A 19,003-nucleotide genomic window follows, 5' to 3' on the forward strand; every position below is an offset into this window, starting at 1 on the left:
CATCATTAGAAGCAAACGTGTTAATAATAGTAATAATTTAATCCAATTTTTATCAAAAATTAGGACTAGTCAAGAACTAAGAAGTTGGTTGGAAAACTTGCATAAAGAACTCTAAATGACCACTCGGTTATTTAGTATTACACATCGAATGACGAAAAGGTAATTAATCAGTGATTTTTCCTTATACTCTATATACTCTATAAACAAAGTCAATTTAGTATTCCCATATTGGTAGAACAATTGTAAATAATTTGATTAAATTAAAGGATATTATTAATGATATTGGTAGAATTAATTTCAAACTCTGTATTTCTAAATTTTCAGATTGATTTTAAATATTGCATCATATGCATTTTAAATAATGCGCATAGTCATAACGTGTCTCGTTACAACGTCGCTAATGAAGTTTCAAAATGTTTCATATAACACGCATAATATATCCGCAAAGATTTTTATAGTAAAGTATTCAAATACATTTGTAAGCTAGAATAACATCCTTTATTAATAAAGAACAGAATAAGCTTTTATGCAAAATAGTAAGTTCAATTCGGCGACCATGTCAGATAAAGGTATCGCCGATGCATAATGCGGACAGAATTCTCGTACGTAATAAAACAACCTCGTAAGAGTAAACCGGTGTATTTTAATCAAAGTAATCTGAAGCAATTAGAAATCCCGTGATACTTGTTACAACTGTCTTATCAATTAGGTGCACGACTGTATCGTATGACATAAACAATTATTGCAAAACTGTTCTTAACGCACACAGTTCTATACTCTTCTTTATACTTACACTCTTCCGTACACATACACACTAAACCCTGTGTAAACAAACGGGGTGGATATCAGGAATTTTCAGAACACTCAGATTTCTTTCCGTTCTTGCTTCCTTTCTCTTTTCTTTTCTTTTTTTGCTCGATCAAATTTTTCTCAACAAAAGCCTCAAGTACCTTTAACTAGAGGGAAAAGCGAAGACAAAGAAGAAGGAGGAAAAAAACAGACAGGTAAGAGTGACAGAGACAAACGAAGCTTTATATCTTATCTGGGGAGAAGACTAATAACTAAAAAGAGAGGAGATATATGCTGGGGCACGATCGATTTTTTGGTCAGTCGTTCGTTCACCACCGAGGGTCGTGCTTGGATCAAAAACTTAGTTATGAAGACTATAAGACGTTTCTAGTGCAACCTTCGTCTTTATTTCGTTCCAGAAGTATCTGCAATTCATCGAATTTGAAAGTTGGAACTTTCATTTACAAAGAGAAACTCGAAGGGAGAGGAACTTTATAAAGATCGATTATCGATCAATAATAAAAGGTAGAAGATTTTGTACGAGAAGGTGGAAGAATTTCGTGAGGGTATAAAAAGGGAATACTCCCCGGTGGAAAGTCATCGCCAAAATTCGCTTGGGCGATAAAAACGGCGATCAAATACCACCGAGTGTTCACCAATGAGCGTGGCGTACGGTGGTTGCAGACGAGGACAAAACCGTGGAACACGAACAAGGAACAGAGAGTGCTATACTTTGGCGACCGGGGTCCTCCAGAGTCCCGAATTCTCACCGACACCACCTGACCTCATCACTTCACGAGAGACTAACGTACATCTCCGCAACGTAACCGCAAACCATGGGTAGGTTTTCATGACGATTTAAAATATAGAAAATACTGTCGTATAATGATAACGATGAAGATGACGATAATAATGATCATGGTAGAATGAGAGTAGTGGTTGTATACGTTTCTGATTCTGGATCTTTAGATCTTTAGATTCTTAGATTCTTAGATTCTTAGATTCTTAGATTCTTAGATTCTTAGATTCTTAGATTCTTAGATTCTTAGATTCTTAGATTCTTAGATTCTTAGATTCTTGAATCATTTTCTTATTTATGAATATGTTTTAAAAAGTTAACAAATATCAGTTTGTATTTTTATGAAATGAGTAGAATAAGAATAGCTATGGCTTTAAGGGTTGATTTTGAATTGTAGATTCTTTAATATTAATTTTGTTGTTTATGAGAATGCTAAGAATTTGAGAAATATTAGTTTGCTGTTCGTTTGAAATTATTTAATAATATTTCTATGGATTTTCTTCCATTTACTGATTTATTTTATACTTATATTTTCTTCTGCATATTTATTTATTTTTTTTTTATTTGTTTGGAATTAGTTGGTGGAATTTTTATGAAATAAGTAAAATAAGAATAGTTACAAGTCTGAAAGTTGATTTTGAATTAGAAATTGTAAGAATCACCACCAGCACTTTTTAGAGGCTTTCTCTGTCTTTCTAATAATTCTTTTTATTTTCTGAAGTAGTTATTAGATAAACAATTGCGATCAAATTTAGTAATGATTACTGACATTAACAAACAATTCTAAATCGAGTTCATTTTGATGGCTGATAGACTGAAAAATAAACTATTATTATTATTACCGACATTAACATAATCACATATATCTATGATAGTATATAATAGAATAGATGGATATTATCACCGTACATACATGTTTTACTGATTGCAATACAAGATAATATTGTTGCGGTTTTTCTATTTCATTCTTAGTGCCATTAATGTATTTGCTATCACTGCTTTGCTAGCGATACCATCATTACTAATCAACATATTGCTGTAGCTATTAATATAACATTACTCAACCACTGATTTCTTTTTGATAGCAAAGGATAATCGTCTCGAGAGATTATGAAATATATTTATGATAAAAATCTTTGGATATTTAGATTAAAAAAATCAAAATAACGAATTAAGTGACTTTAATCAAATATCATGTGTCTATATTAAAATTTTTCCAATTAAAAATTTTTTATATAGTCGCATTTAATTTATTGTCCAAAATTATTTCTATAATAATTGGAAAGATATAAATCATAATCTTTTATATCGCCGCTAACAACAAATTGCACTTTTCTATGTACCAAAAATCTCTTGAAACATTATAGGAATAATTTTGCATGATCTATTAACTGATAATTATTCATTACTTCATATAATACTTTGTTCATTATCGTGAACACGTATCTACATGAAAATAAAAATTTTAATATATTTTAATATATTTATCAAAAACATGTTTCCAATCATTATCGAATAAAATTTGCATTGTATGTTATCAATTATTTATTTAATGTAAAACACTGTACTAAACTTTAGCGAGAATTCAACATTTAGCAAGTCAAAAAAGCATTTGTAACGATCATCATCCAAGTAAACTTTGCACGATCTATCAAACATCAATTCTTTAAATATCTTACTCAACGTAAAAATTCCATGGCAAACACGTGTCCACGAAACATACTGATACACTGATACACTATCGCGATCTTTCCTCAAATAACAATAGAAAACATGATATTTTAAGAAGCTCATAAATCTTTTGGTCTTTGACAGGGCTCGACTTCTTGGCAGACGGAGGTGCCGATTTCGAGCATGCAATCACCGTAACAGGTAATCAATCCTCTTTTCCGTATTGATTAAGTATTAATCATCGAAGAAAACCAAAGCTTTATCATAATAAAATTTGATCTTGATCAACGGGAATAGAAAATATCATTGCAAAACTGCGTTTACAAAAATAATTTTGATTACACTCATTTCTACGAATCAATGATTTCCTTGTACGGAATATACACGATTAATAATCATCACTTTTGAAATGCAAATGAGAATTGAATTTATCACAATTTCTAATTAAATATTCAGCCAACGTGGATTGTTTAAAGATATGTTACATATGTTTAATGACATCTTTTCTTCCAATTAAATTTTTCGTTTAGTTAATTTGAGACTAAATTTGATGATAAGTATATCTTAACGTTGATTCTTAACATTTTAATTTAGACATAAATGATTGGTAGTTTTAGTGTCAATTGCATTTAATTACGCTAGTGGTATGGTTTAAAGTGTGTAAGTATTTGAATAATGAGATTGTAAAATACAGGGGATATCTATTTCAAGAGCACTGTTTGATTTACGTATTGTATTTGCATAAATACAATTAACGTCAGCATCAAAACCGGATCAAACTTGTTACTCTTCTTGAAAAATGCTGATTCACGCGGAAGAACGATATTTCTTTTGTCTCGATATAATTCTATTATGATTATGATGAAAAAATTTCAATTATATATGAATCTTAATCAATTCTCATTTACAAATTGCAAAACTTGAATAAAAGATATTTATATTTTCATATTATCAATTGTTTCTTAAATTCTTAAATGAAAATTTATCTTTTTTAATCCGGAAATAGAAATGTTTATTATTTTTAAATCGTACAACTAATCTTCGAATTACTTTCACCCTCTTGATCTCTGCAAAGTACAGCAATACGCATAAATTCATATTTCACGACAACTTTACATTATACACTGTATTATGATGATATACAAAGTATTGAAACTGGTAAGACTGTTATTTAATTCCGGTATACCAGAAAAGTCTGTAATCTTTGATAACTCCAAGAAGGAGTTTATTGCCGCTATATAAATTCCTTTTGAGCCAACTGCTTCCAAATAACACAGGCTAGATAATTCGATTACGATTCATTCTGGATTCTTTGTATTAATTAAGTATACGCGTCTTGATGAAAAACGAAATGACAAACAAATATTGTTTTCGGAAAGTTGTAAAAATATAAATATGTTTCCTTATGCAATAAAAAATATAAGATTATTGTATTTTAAGAAACGTTACAAGGATTCTTACCAAAAGCAAAAAGGTAAATGATGTTATGTTCGATCGATGTTTCCAGTTCTTTGGCCACGTTCATTCACAAACATTCCAAATTCATTCCATAGCAAAACGAGACTTCTACTCTTCCACGTACAAAAAAAAATGTTTAAAACACTACCTGGGAAATAGCTGAGCTATCATCTTCTTCTCCTAAATTCTGTAATATCACAAAATATTAATCATATATAATTAATTAACACATACAGATACTAAATTGCAAGAAAATTTTAAATCTTGCAAAAGAAGTTAGTACTTACTTATTATACTTATTCATGCACTCTTCCTAACTTCCTGACCTAGTAATAAAGTTTAAGGATTTCAACCAGTTTTTCTTATCAGTCTGGCTCAAAACCATGACATCCAAACGTGGTGTTGGCCAACAAGTGGTCGATGAATTGGATTCTACTCTGAACATAAATGGTCCGTCTTCGTTGTTTCCATTACACCTGGATTAGTTATTGCATATAATACAGTAAATCCATCCTTATTCTCGATAAACTTATCTGTTCTTGCTTCACTGTCTGATGTTCCGCGTTCAAGTTCCCTTTCATTGTGTGAATTTCTCGGTCCAATTTCTTTGTTTGCTCATCTAAATGCATATCCATTTCTATTATGGACATCATCCCTGTTGTATTTGGTTGTACGGTTTCCATCTTAAGAGTAGCATTCTCTGATTCTAGTTTAGTAACAGGCGTCTGTTCCAGGCGTCGTAATAATTCTTTCAAAATGCTCACTTTACACAAATTCTGCTCTTCTTCTTCTTCTTCTTCTTCTTCTTCGAGAAAGAGAGAGAATCCTGTAATCAAAATATTGTTCACCTAAATTTAGATAATCGGGGAATTATCTCGAGTCAAATTTTAAGCATAATGTTAAAATTACGAGTCGTAAAATCTTGCAAATTTTTCGAGACAACGACTGCAAATGATTATCTTATCTTTTATTCCATTATGCGTATCAGGAAAAAAGAAGAAAGTTGGAAACAAGTTAATGTTGACTCTTAGAAGATTTAACAAAAGCTTACAGTATGAATCAAAGATCAAATAGTTTCTTGATTGCAACGATAAATCCTTTCCTTGTAACTTCTTTAAGATTTGAATAAATATTTATAAGATTATATTTTTCTTATCAGGATTCGGGAAATTTCACTACATGCTGTTGGCGGTTTGCGGTTTAATTTATATGGATACCGCCATTGGAGTCACGATACTTTCGTTTGTATTACCAGCAGCACAATGCGACCTGGAAATGGATTCCACCGCGAAAGGCTGGCTAACAGCATCACCAATGCTGGGTGAGCACCATAAAATCTTTACAAAATTAATATCTTTACGTATTTTTACTTTCTTCGCTTAATAAGTTTAGAATTCTTCAATTCAGAAGGGAGAATTTTTTAGAGAATTTTTGAATTTGTGCTGAGAAAAAATTTTTCCCACGATCAGTTTCCATGTTTTCCTAACAGGAAAATTTTTTAAACGATAAATTTTATTTAATTTAAATTTTATTTTATTTAATTTAAACGAAAGAAAATATTTTCCAATGATCAATTTTTAACCTACGCTGAGACATTTATCAAAAATACTATTCTTCAATCCTCAAATTTATTTAATTCCCTGTCAGAAATATATAATTCTGATTTTTATCGAATGAAACTTCTTTAATATGAATAGCCTCTTAAAAGTGAGCATTATTGATCAGACTTGGTATTACAACATCTCTATCTCCTGATGAATGGAGGTGTCTGACTCATAGCGAATATTTCTACTCAAACTTTTATCGCTCAGCGCTTAACACGTCGAAACGTGTTTAACGAAGAAAATCACATGCCGCATGTGTATCACGTGGAAATTATTTTATTATCAGCAATAATCTATTAGGAAAGAACCAAAGTTAAGAAACCATATGATACTATTTCATACGTTTTTCGATTCTCTCATTCCTTTCTTTTACCGTAAACCATACGTTATAGAACTAGTTTAAAAATAGAAAACTAACTTTTATTTTCTTATTCATAGGGATGGTGATTGGTTCTTACATATGGGGGTGCCTGGCTGATACCAAAGGAAGGAAAGTTGTATTAATCGCTACATTGTTAATGGATGGCATTGTTGGCATTGCTTCTTCCTTTGTCCAGTACTTTTGGGTTTTCCTGATATTCCGTTTCTTTAACGGTTTCGCGTAAGTGTACTATAATTGAATGTTAAACCCTCTATATCTTATGTTCCCCACCTCAGACACTTTTTATTTTTCTTTTCGTTTTGTTCCTATTTTTACTCTTTTATTTTATATATACAGCGTTACCGGAGCTATGGGAATTTGTTTTCCGTATTTAGGGGAGTTTCAGGCGACAAAATATCGCGAAAAATGTCTTTGTTGGATGGAAATGTTCTGGACAGTCGGAGTCATAGTATTACCACGTGAGTCTCATCTTGTAATTTCATTTATACGTAATATTCCTTCTTAACATTGAATAAAGTAAATCTGTATGAACTTTCGCGAATAACAACAGCATCAATATGGTGCGGCGGGAAACTTGGATAATTCAAATAAATTTCTTAGCTCGTCGTTCCATTCCAGATATTCTTCAACAAATATTATTGTAATACGAAGTGGTGAGAAATTTGAATAATTTGAATTGTTCTCTTACAACGTACTACTTTATTCAAAGTATTAATGATCGAATAACCTAGACTGTTTTATTAATTCACCGTTCTATTAAAACTGTTAATCAGATTTTTAATCTACTTAGCTTTGCAATTTAATCACTATTTTTTCTCTTCGTTTATTCAGTGATAGCATGGCTGATCATACCGATGAACTTCATGTACGTCTCGGACATGTTCTACTTTAAATCATGGAATCTCTTCGTAGCGCTGTGCGCTCTGCCCTCGATAATGTTGGGCCTGTGGTTGTTTGCATTCCCGGAGAGCCCGAAATTTCTCCTCGAATGCGGCGAAACGGAAGCTGCCCTCGAAGTATTTAAATGGATCTACTCGCAGAACACTGGAAAAGACGCTGACTCTTACCCGGTAATGAAGTACACAAAAACACCTAGTCCAGATCTTTTCAGATTTCGTTAGATTTATTTTCCGACATTGTCTTTTCAGGACGAACAATTTCTCGTTTCGCAAGTTTCTCGTGTTAGCAACTACTAAAATCAACTAATAAAAAATTAATTGATTAACGAGAATTTAACTCGTATCATCTTCTTTTTTATTTCTAACGTCTTGTTTGTGTAATCATCCGTTTCTTCATTCAGGTAAAATCACTGCAAGAAAAAACCAAAGACAAAAGCACGAGGTTGTTGAAACTACACAAACGAAAGGATCTAAAGGTGCTTTTAAAGGAAGTACGTGATCTAACTGCTGCTCTCTGTAAATCGCCGTACCTTAGGAACACATTGCTCGCCTGTGGAATTCAATTTGGCCTTACCAGTAGTTACTACACCCTCATGGTTTGGTTCCCAGAATTATTCACCAGGTGCGTATATTCCTTCCGAAAAATATTTTTATGTTCCTTTCAAAAGTTATTGCGCCTGGCCGATTTATTAAATCGATTGTTTAATTGACTCAGCGGGATTGAACATCTAACTGTTTCAATAGATTCGAACAATTTGAACACGAATATCCTGGCGAATCCACGTCGGTTTGCATAGTATCGTCTTTATCGAGTGATAATGGAACTACAGTCCAGGATTACGGATGCGACACTGTAATAGCGCCTTCCGTTTATCTTCACACAGTTTACATAGGACTTGCTTGTATTCCCGGCTCCATTATTCTACCGATTTTCGTGCACAAACTCGGCGCCAAGTTCTTTTTGAGTAAGTATACAATTATAAATACATACTGTATAATTAGTATATATTTGTATTAGTAGTATGTAAGTATACAATTATAAATACATACAGGATGTATCTTAACATATGGGACCCACTCGAAGAGTAGACAAGAGGTACAAGAATAATAAAAAAGAAGTTCGTATGGAGACGTGTCCTATCAGATCTTGTTTCAGGTATATGTTGAATGATACAGACCGTAATAAACAGTTACGGATTATTATTATTGAAACACAAATGGCTATAATATTGAAACAAGCTCGGATAAGGTACATGTTTGTATGAACTTTATTCGTTGTTTTTGTGCCTCCTGTTCACTCCTGAAGTAGGTCTCAGGTGTTATGGGACAACCTGTATATGCGTGCAATAAATATCATTCTTGTAAATAAGAATAATATTTTAAGAAATATCTCTTGCCTCGTTCCATCCTACAATTAAGAGTGATACTACTGAATTTCAGTCATGTCATTAATGGTATCCGGCGCTGTGACTGTCGCCTTCTATTTTGTGGTCAATGCGACGCAAAACCTAATATTATCCTGCGTGTTCGAGGCACTGACGTCCCTCGGTATCTCGTTGGTCTATTGCATAATCGTCGACATGTTTCCGACGAATCTCAGGTGAGCAATCACGCACACTCTTCTGATTTATTTATTAGGGAAACAAGCAAACGCACAATCCCCAGTGATTTACAATCGTTCCTCAAGTTAATTATATCGGCGACAGCCGAGGACAAAACAAGGACACAATATAATGAAAGACACGTTTACACGCCTTTTAATCGTATAATCTCATAGTTTACCCACTTGCATCGTCGCCGTGTCGTGTCGTTACAACATAAAAAAATAACGTACTATTTGTTCGTCCGTGCCACCGAGTCAGTCGCGGAATGGAAGGCATTTTTATATTTCATAATTTTCAGAATTTTCAAAAATTAATCGACGTTTCTATATTTTCGACGATTGCGCGTTGTGGAAAATTTGTATTATGGACGGCTACTTTATGATTTCCCTAATGAGCCTCTTTAGGGACTTGTAAGAACAGTGCAGATTCTCATAAGGTTTGGACTGCATACCGTGGAACGTGCCCATTTGGCTCAGCCCGAAGCAGGCCAAATGGACACTGATTCACTCGTCGGTTTGATCGGTCAAGCGAGTCATCATAGAATATAAATGAAGACAGAGAGATCTAAAACCATCAGTTTCAGGTCTCCCTTGAAAAGGTGAATTGCAATGTTTACGAAACGTCGGTTCAAATTGCAAATGCCAAGTGCAAATGCAAAATCGAAACATTTGCTTATCCCGAAAAACCAGTATCAGAATATTTCACTCGTTCATATTAAATATCATGAGTAGTATACATACTTTTAATATTGTTATATTTTGAGGGATATTTTATATTTTGGTGTTTATTTTTGAGAACTAAAACTATGAATTTATTGAATTTTCAGAGTAATGGCTGCAGCCCTCTCCCTTACCATGGGTCGATTAGGCGCGTTAGTCGGTAACTTAGTATTCGGCTACCTGATTGATTTAGCCTGCGTGGTTCCTATCATTTTATTCGCAGCATTTTTATTCAGTAAGTACATATTATAAATTGCCTCTAACAAAATAATTCATTGAACAATTGAATAGTAAATTATATAAAATTTATAAATATCAATGATGCAAATGATTGAAAACTAATTGTCAAACTTTATAAATTGAAGATGGATACTAAGAATATCTCTTTTGAATAACCATCGAAACTTGTCATGCTTTTCACTTGTGATAAAGAAGATCATATTTTATTTTTACAATAGGGATGTATGTACAATAAATATACTAATTAATTTTTTATTACTTCCTTTTTAGTATGCGGGTTTATGTCTTTCCTGTTACCCAAAACAGGTAAAGAAACCCTCGAATAATCGAAGAACGACTCGTCTCTTGAAGAGAATCGAACGATAAAAGTATTTCCAGAAGTGGAAGTACAATTGATACACGTTGAGAAGGATCGTTCTTCTATAGGAGAAATTCTTGACAAAAACTAGCACTGTATTGCGATAATAATGATCGAAGAAAACGATAAGCACTTCGATATCTGCGAATGTTTCGATTTTTATAAGATCGTGAAGAATTTTTAATAAGGAAAGTCCGTTTTTACTTCGTGCAACAACGTGTAAATTTGTGTAAATATATAATATTTATTTTATTTTGTGTATCATCTTAAAGATGATCGGATACTGTAATCATAAATTAGATAAGATAATGTAAGAGCGCGGTTAACTATGTTCGAATTGCGCGCCAAAACGAGTTAGGTGAATTGTTGATAAAACGTTTACAAATATAAAGCCAAGAGACGCTGTTTAACGTTTATAATTCTTTTGTTCGATTTAAAACACCTGTATTCCTAAACCAATACGAATAAATATAATTTTAACATATTCCACGCAACATACATAATTACTTCATACGTGCTCGATTTTAGTATCAAAAATCACACATACAATGTAATTTCAATCCACAAACACTTTAATCACGCAAAAGTTAATATTAAACATTAATATATTTAATGTCTATACTCATTGTTCTTAATCATAAATGGCATAGTATAGTGTCGTAAAATGTTTCGTCTATTCTGTATTTCTGTATTCTTACTACCTCTTCTGTACAAGACATTAAGTAACATATCAATGATATTTCTATGTTTGCATATGCGAATAGAATTTCTATCAATATTATGAAATAATTATCAGTATTATGAGATAATACTTCAGAAAGTGGAGAAAAACATTAAATATACGCAATAGAATGAATGTTAATATAAAAGTATATTAACAATAGTATGAATAGCATAAATTTTATTTGAAATTTATAATCGTACTTTGATTGGATTCGAGTGCTTGTAAAATAAAACACACAAACCCAAGTACACACGTACTATTTATGGAGAAGTTTTTAGAAAAATATTTAAGTAAACAAAGTAAATATGTAAATATAGAAAAGTACTCACATGTATATTAAAATTCTATTCTGACACTTGAATTCTTTCTTGGATTTCAAACTGAGCAAGCTCCATTCATTCACTAATCCAGAGGGCAGTGCAATCCGATAATTTTGTCGCCATCTATCGTAAATATGATTCCTCAGAATCAAACAGAATTTTGAATTACAAAATAAAGTTTGATCCGCAATTATAGATTTGATAACTGTATAACTGAATAATTGTACTGTTATAAATATCTGTTACATAAGGATATTAGGGCGTATTATCAATAATTTTCATAACAAAACTTTTCCTATCTTCTCTGACACGCTCTTACTCGATAAAAATAAAATTGCGCTTGCGCGATCTCAACCAATTGCCAATACGGCGCCAAAGTACCACGTGACCGTAGTTAACGGCTTCCATGTCCGCAACCGTTATAAATACGCTGTGGTTATGAATACGATAGTGTAAAACAAAACGTGTAGCATTAAATATAATATTTCCATGATGTATAACCATACAAAAACATTGTTATACAACCGAAGAACATTACACACCCGATAAGATCGTGTTTATTTGTGTTTTTTAATTCATACAGGTTACAAATCGCGGGAATTTTGCAAAGTTTAATATATAGTATAGATATAATAAAAGTTCGATTTAAACTTGACTAAATTACGTTTGATTTGTTCCTATATTTTCATGTATCAATCTCGATTCTTTCGATTAGTCTAGTCAATGAAATGGATACATTGATTGTTATGAAATAAAACATTTTTTAACCACATATTTTGACAGTTTATCTAACAAACGTGAGATAAAAAATATCGAAAATTATTCGACCACAAATGAACAATAAAAAGAATGGATTTTGAGAGCAGAGAAAAGGAATTTGAGGAACGTTACAGAAAAATCTGTGGGAAAAATAGACGGTCCACCACTAACAATGAAACTCAACAAGAGGAAAAAACGAAAAAAGTGGAGATATCCAAGAAAGACAAAGAACAGTTGGAAAAGGAATTAAACACAGCAAAATGTGATCTGGAAGTAATTCGGCGAAGTCTTGGTAAAACTATTACCAAAATTCCTTTAACAATTTTGTCTATATCTATTTTAATCTGGTACATTCTGTATTTATAGGTGGTGATAGAAGCACACGTGCATCCGATTCAAATGATCAATTTAAAGATATTGAGAAAGACTGCTCTTCCTTTTTTGAGTTTAAGTTTCATAAGCATCATTCCTCTCAGTCTGACAAATTCTCTAAAGAGAAAAGTGAATTAGAAGCACAATTAGATAGTAAGAAGAAAGAGATCCAAGAGAAACAAAAGAAGATATTTGAGTTACAGGAAAAAATCAGTTGCATGACGCAATTGGAAGCTCAGCTCCAAGAAAAATCAAAAAGATTAGAAGCTTTCAATAAAGAGAGAGATATTCTTGAAAGAGAATTAATTGCAACAAAGTCAGAGTTAAATGGAATAAAAAGAACATTAGGTAAATTGACTTGCAATTCATGTGTAGAAATTTTAAGAAATTTCTTTTTTTTTTATTTTAACTTCTTCATCTATTTTTCTTCCATATAATCTAAATTTCAGTATTATCAAACTTGCATATTACTACATTAATCAATAGAAAAATCATGGAATTTTTTTAATTAGCCCATGATTATAATTCATTATAAAATTATTGTATTATTTTTAAGTATCTGATATTTAATTTCTAAAATTTTTTAATCATATTAAAAGTGGCTATTATTATATACTTAGATATAGTAGTAATTGTAAATAATAGAATCTTTCATATATATATAAAGCTATGTTTTATTTGTATATGTAAAACTATATACAATAATTATTTTGTAATGTCAGAACTAGAGCGTCAAGAAAGAAGAGATTTAGAAACCAGAGCTTTAAGCTTGATAAAAGATGCTAAACGTAAATGGGAGAATGCAGAAAAGGAAAAAGTTGCACAATTGAATAAACATATAGAAACACAAACTGTAAGAATCACAGAATTATGTACTAGTAACAATGAGATGAGTTCAAGGTTGCAAAGAACAGAATGTGAACTTCAGACAGCAAATGCAGAATTACATAAACTCAGAGTATTTCAGGTTAGTAAAATATATGTACATATATATAGTGATACATAAGTAATATAGTTCATACATATAGTAATATAGTTTAGTAAAATTTATCTAATTTAAATTTAAAGGAAAAATATTGAAATAATTATTTATTTTATTAGATGCAATATAAAGAATCACTAGCCAAAACAAGAGAACTAAGTCGGCAAAGCGTTCAAGGTGTTGAAACTAAACTGGAAGAAATAGCTACACGTTCACATAATCAATTAGCTGAACTTAGAGCAAAATTGGATTTAGAAGTTGCCAAGAATACAGATTTGGAGACTAAGCTAAGAAATGAACAAGATTCTAACCATTGTCGTCAATCAAGGTTGAATGTTGCTTTAGAATTAGCTCAAAATGAATTGAAAGACTGTCAGGAACAGTTACGTAGCATACAGGCTACAATACCAGCCAGAGATGCAGAGATAGAAGCTTTAAAAAAACAATTACAAGATAGGGCAAAGCAGTTAGATAATGCTATAGCATCAGAACAGGCAGTTGCCACAATACAAGAACAATTGGAAATGTCAAAACTTGAAAATGAGCAACTGAAACAACAATTACAAGTGATAAAGTCTGATTTAAATGAAACAATGATGAACTTGGAACAGAAGGAAGCCCTTGCTCTGAACTTAGAACAAGCCACACAAGATAAAGCCACTCTACAAAAAAGATTACAGGATTCTCTCCAGAAAGAAGAGGAGCATTTGCGTAAGGTTGGCAATTTAGAAGAATTATTACGACGCTTGGAACAGAGTGTTACTAAACTAGAATCAGAGAATGCTACTCTTAAGATGGAAACTATACAACCAAGTACAAGTAGGATGTCTGTAATAAAAAAAGATACGCATTTAGAAGAGCAAATGAAGAAATTAGAACGAGACCTCCAAACAATGAAAGAAAACTTGAACACAGAACGTCAGACAGCGAAGCAAGCACAAATCAATTTATGGAAGAAGGAAAAGGAACTATCGGATGCAAATTTAGACAAACGAATTGCAACAAGGGAAGCTAAGAAAGCAGAAGAAAGAGTTAAAACATTACAGGAAGAAAAGCAAAAGCTGACCGAAAAATTAGATCATAAAATGAAAGAGGGAGAAGAAAAGTCAAGGAAGCTACTTAAAGAGTTAGACAGTGCAAAAGCGTCATTGAATGATATTACAAAAGAATCTACTAGAAACAAAATGCAAGCTGATTCGGCCCAAAGAGCGTTAACTGAGACCAATCATCAAATAGAAGAATTACAGTCTTCAAGTGCTTCTTTACGCAGAGAATTAGACGCGGCGCGGAAGCAATCGAAAGTAAATCAAGATCGGGTCGACAGTTTAAGTAGTGAAAACAACCGTTTGACGCAGATCATCGCAAAACATACTGAAGAAATACGTGAATTGGAATCAAAAATAGGTAAATTAGAACAAGAGATTAAAGGCTATGAATTGAATACTGAACTTTTGAAAGAAACCTGTACAGTACTTGAAGAACAACTAACAGATTACGAAAGACTAACAAGTGATCACGAAACACGAGAAAATATACTAATTCAAGATAAAATGAAGTTACAAAAGGATCTGGAAGCGACTGAGGTGAAACTTCGCGAAGCACAAACCGCACAAAACGAAGAAAGGTCACTGAAACTGACAGCAGAACGGAATATCGAGAGACTTGCATCGGAGATAAGCGATATAGAGAGTGAAAGAAATAATTTGATAGCCCAGAGAGATCAATACAAGAAGCTTGTACAAGACTTAAGCGAACAAGTCGAAAGTTCCACAAATAAATGCGGGGAATTAGAATGTAATCTTTCAGAAATGAAACGTGCTTTAGATATCACTAAAGCAGAAACAAGAGTCGTTAAAGAAGAAAGTAGTCAACACTTAACACGAGTTCACGAATTGAAAGAGGCGAATTTCGTGTTGATGAATGATTTGCAGAATAGCATAGATCAAGGTCAGGAACTTCGGATAAGGATCACAGAATTGGAAAGTATCTTGGAGGAAATGCGGCAATTCTATCAGGAAAGGGAAGTGAAAGCCGAGAGTACCAGACAACAACAAACAAAGTTGATAGATTACTTGCAATTTAAATTAGAAGAGTGCAGTAAGAAGAAGAAAACGGTATGTGATAAAATACTCGGTACTAAGCAGAAAGAGACTATTCCTCCTAGTGGTACTGGAATGCCAGTTGGATATCGCGAATTGGAAAATCAGTTAGCGAAAGAACGCGCCAAAGTTAAAGCATTAACTGAACAGTTATTAGCACTGAAAGCTATCCATGCTTCGACCTCTCCATCGTCTCCCTCAGCACCCGATATAAAAAACGTGAATTATACCACAGAACCATCAACTACCTCATTATCTAAACGTTTGTCGCCGCAAAGAATTGGACACCACATTCCACACCGATTTGATGTCGGTCTACCAATGCGAGCGGGGAAATGCTCCACGTGTTTGGATTCCATTCATTTTGGAAAACGCGCAGCTATTTGCAACGAATGTCAAGTAATGACGCATTTAAAGTGCATGGTTACCGCACCTGCCACTTGCGGTTTACCCGGAGGTTTTGCTAAGCAGTTTGGTAAAAGCTGGAGAAATAGTGACGAAAGTTTATCGTCATTGACTGGAAGCGTTCAAACGTTAGCTATAGATCAACCGGATAAACCCGACACGGTATGATATTTAATATTTTAACCGTGCAATCCTATATTTTACACTAATATATGATTATTGTTGATAATAGGATGTGTGTGATGTAGAAAGTAAAAACAATAGAGTGCCGATGGAAAGTTGGGTGAAACTCCCAGACCGCTCGAATACTTGTTGGGAAAGAAAGTACCTTAGGTTGGAAGGACCATGTTTATGTACTTACGATCACCAGCCATCTCCCGGAATGGCACCAATAAATCGCATCGATTTAATCGAAAAGGATGGATTTACTGTATTTGATACAGTAATTAATCCAGATGTAATGGGAACAGCAAAATCGGACATACCATTTATTTTTAGAATAGAATCCAATTCATCGACCACCTGTTGGCCGACACCACGTTTAGATGTCATGGCTTTGAGCCAGACTGATAAGAAAAATTGGTTAAAGTCCTTAAAGTCTATTACTAGTCAAAATATACTGAGTAATGTTCATAGAAGTAAGAAGTATCAAACTATATTAAGACTAGCAAAAAATCAAGTGAGCAATTTTGTTTACCTTCGAACAATTGTATTTATATTAAATTCATTTTTAACATATAAATATTTTATAGTTGGATTTAAATTGTGCCGTAAATTTGACAGAAGAAAATGTACTTTTATTGGGTGCAGAAGAGGGTCTGTTTTCGTATAGCGGTGCTAAATCACGAACTCTTACTATGATTCGTGGAGTGAAAAAGGTGCACCAATTAACTTTACATCCCCATTTAGGAATAGCTTTAATGATAGCTGGTGAAAATAGGCAATTAGTATCTTGTAGTCTAAGGCAATTAAAGAGTAACGCAGTGGCTGCCGAATGCTCAAGGCCAGCAATTAATACGAAGGCAGTTTTAACTGGCACTGATAGCTATCATTTATATCAATTACAACGGGATATGCTTTGTGCAGCAACTGAGTCCCACGTAATGTAGGTTTTTTGAAACAGATATATTTTCATTTGATTTTCAATATCATATTTTATATAAAAATCTTGTTATGTTATAAATACAGATTACTTAAATGGTACATTGAAGATGATTCTGGAGAATTTATTGTAGTCCGTGAACTTGAAACATCCGAACCATGTAGTTGTGCTATATTTACGCAAAATGTTCTTATAGTAGGATGTAATAAATTTTTCCAAATTGATCTTAAAAATTATTGTGTCGATGGTAAGTAATAAATACTATTTATTATTTAGTGAATTCATTCATTCCATGCAATTAATAATTCATGGTGTTGCAGAATTTCCAGAAGAAGATGATAGTTCAGTCAAAGCTGCACTATCGGGAGTAGCCAAGCTAGGCATTTTCCCAGTTTGCGTTTTAAACGTTTCTCTTGTACCTGGAAAAGTAGAGCTTTTGCTCTGTTATAACGAATTTGGAATGTTTGTGAATGAAAGTGGCCAAAGAACTCGAAACATTGATCCAACATGGAATCATTTACCTTTTGCTTTTGGTAAGAAATCTTGTAACGTTTCTTAAAATACAATAATCTTACATGTTGCATAAAAAATAATATTTGTATTCTTACAGCTTTCCGAAAACCATATTTGTTTGTCATTCATTTTTCATCCGTGGAGATTGTAAAACTCGATCAAGATACATATATTTTGTCAAAAAGTCCAGAACGAATTTTAATCGAGTTATCTAGTCTACGTTATTTGGGAGCTGCTGGCACAAAAGGAATTTATGTAACGGCAATGAACTCTTTCTTGGAACTATTAAAGATTGAAGGATCTTCTATTATACCTGAATCAAATGGCAGTCTTACCAGTTTAGATACTTTGTATGTCATCATAATGCTGTATACTTAAAATTGTCGTGAAATACGAATTTATTCATATTGATGTATTTTACAGAAATCAAGAGGACGAAAGCAGTTCGGAGTTCAGTTTTACGTCGAGTTTAATGGAGGCTTTAGATGGTCAAGGGAAAAAAGTACATTTTACCGGTGTTTCCAAATATTAATACATTTTGATATTAAAAATAATAAAAATTCTATTTTTGATATAATTGTAGGAATAGCAAAAAAATTGAGATCAAGACTGTAAACATTTTGTAACAATTAAGAGAAATATGTTTTAATCAATATGTTGCAAGCTGTGTTTTTGTACACTTAATTTAAATAGTCCATTCTTGCCAATACGTAACCGATAATTAATGCATAATAAACGAATGTACAAGAATCTTTTGTTCAAACAGGAAATTTTGTTTTATATTTACTTTGTATTTAATTTTCTTTCAATTAAATGGTTACGTAGTCAGATCTCAAATGTTTGCTATACAGGAGAACTTGTATTGTGTAGTATTAATTAACCAAATGTATTTACACGTGTCTCAAAAATAATATGCATTTTACTGTCTACAAGCTTCATTAGCTTTTACAGAGATCTGAAGTTAATACTTATAGTACTACATGCGTAAATTAAGAATCGTACTGTTAATACTATAATAGTATTGTTATTTAAAAAAATGTGACAATAATATATTTTCGAATTTCTATATTGATGACAAAAATTTTGTAATTTTGTATTGTAAAATAAAATACTATTATTAATAGAATAAAGATTTATATGAAAAAAATCAAAAATCTATGTTGTTACTTAAGTGATCATTCATATTTTGATAACTGATGTTATC

The 19,003-nt window shown here is 32.4% G+C and overlaps 2 protein-coding genes across 4 annotated transcripts; both read left to right on the plus strand.

Moving 5' to 3' along the window:
* Positions 1–428: 428 nt before the first annotated feature.
* LOC117216824 (synaptic vesicle glycoprotein 2B-like) lies at positions 429–11,007 on the plus strand. 2 transcript variants are annotated; one of them, XM_033463889.1, is made up of 12 exons: positions 429–1,004; positions 1,209–1,629; positions 3,404–3,460; positions 5,877–6,038; positions 6,760–6,922; positions 7,040–7,161; positions 7,535–7,773; positions 8,004–8,224; positions 8,347–8,567; positions 9,043–9,202; positions 10,033–10,160; positions 10,436–10,491. In XM_033463889.1, the coding sequence occupies exons 2-12, from the start codon at positions 1,626–1,628 to the stop codon at positions 10,489–10,491; spliced, it is 1,533 nt and encodes a 510-aa protein (XP_033319780.1). In that variant the 5' UTR covers positions 429–1,004; positions 1,209–1,625. The 2 variants fall into 2 exon arrangements, with proteins under 2 accessions (XP_033319780.1, XP_033319781.1); XM_033463890.1 differs by lacking the exon at positions 429–1,004 and having other exon boundaries at positions 1,075–1,629; positions 10,436–11,007.
* A 95-nt stretch (positions 11,008–11,102) lies between these two features.
* On the plus strand, positions 11,103–18,831 carry LOC117216821 (citron Rho-interacting kinase-like). Of its 2 annotated transcripts, XM_033463882.1 has the most exons (11): positions 11,103–12,618; positions 12,693–13,046; positions 13,421–13,665; positions 13,800–16,346; positions 16,417–16,863; positions 16,937–17,289; positions 17,373–17,533; positions 17,607–17,819; positions 17,897–18,149; positions 18,223–18,301; positions 18,383–18,831. In XM_033463882.1, exons 1-11 carry the CDS (start codon positions 12,417–12,419, stop codon positions 18,386–18,388), a joined length of 4,860 nt encoding a protein of 1,619 aa, XP_033319773.1. In that variant the 5' UTR covers positions 11,103–12,416; the 3' UTR covers positions 18,389–18,831. The 2 variants fall into 2 exon arrangements, with proteins under 2 accessions (XP_033319773.1, XP_033319772.1); XM_033463881.1 differs by having other exon boundaries at positions 18,223–18,831.
* Positions 18,832–19,003: the final 172 nt, after the last annotated feature.

This window comes from Bombus bifarius, unplaced genomic scaffold, assembly GCF_011952205.1.
Source record: "Bombus bifarius isolate JDL3187 unplaced genomic scaffold, Bbif_JDL3187 scf7180000007973, whole genome shotgun sequence".
Taxonomy (NCBI): domain Eukaryota; kingdom Metazoa; phylum Arthropoda; class Insecta; order Hymenoptera; family Apidae; genus Bombus; species Bombus bifarius.

Bases quoted from the DNA above. Each gene is read 5' to 3' on its own strand.
- LOC117216824 (XM_033463889.1), top strand. The intron at 7,162-7,534 runs GTGAGTCTCATC...TCGTTTATTCAG, and splicing joins CGGAGTCATAGTATTACCAC to TGATAGCATGGCTGATCATA. The intron at 7,774-8,003 runs GTAATGAAGTAC...TTCTTCATTCAG, and splicing joins AAGACGCTGACTCTTACCCG to GTAAAATCACTGCAAGAAAA.
- LOC117216821 (XM_033463881.1), top strand. From the start codon at position 12,417: ATGGATTTTGAGAGCAGAGAAAAGGAATTTGAGGAACGTTACAGAAAA. The intron at 16,864-16,936 runs GTGAGCAATTTT...AATATTTTATAG, and splicing joins TAAGACTAGCAAAAAATCAA to TTGGATTTAAATTGTGCCGT. The intron at 17,534-17,606 runs GTAAGTAATAAA...ATGGTGTTGCAG, and splicing joins TAAAAATTATTGTGTCGATG to AATTTCCAGAAGAAGATGAT.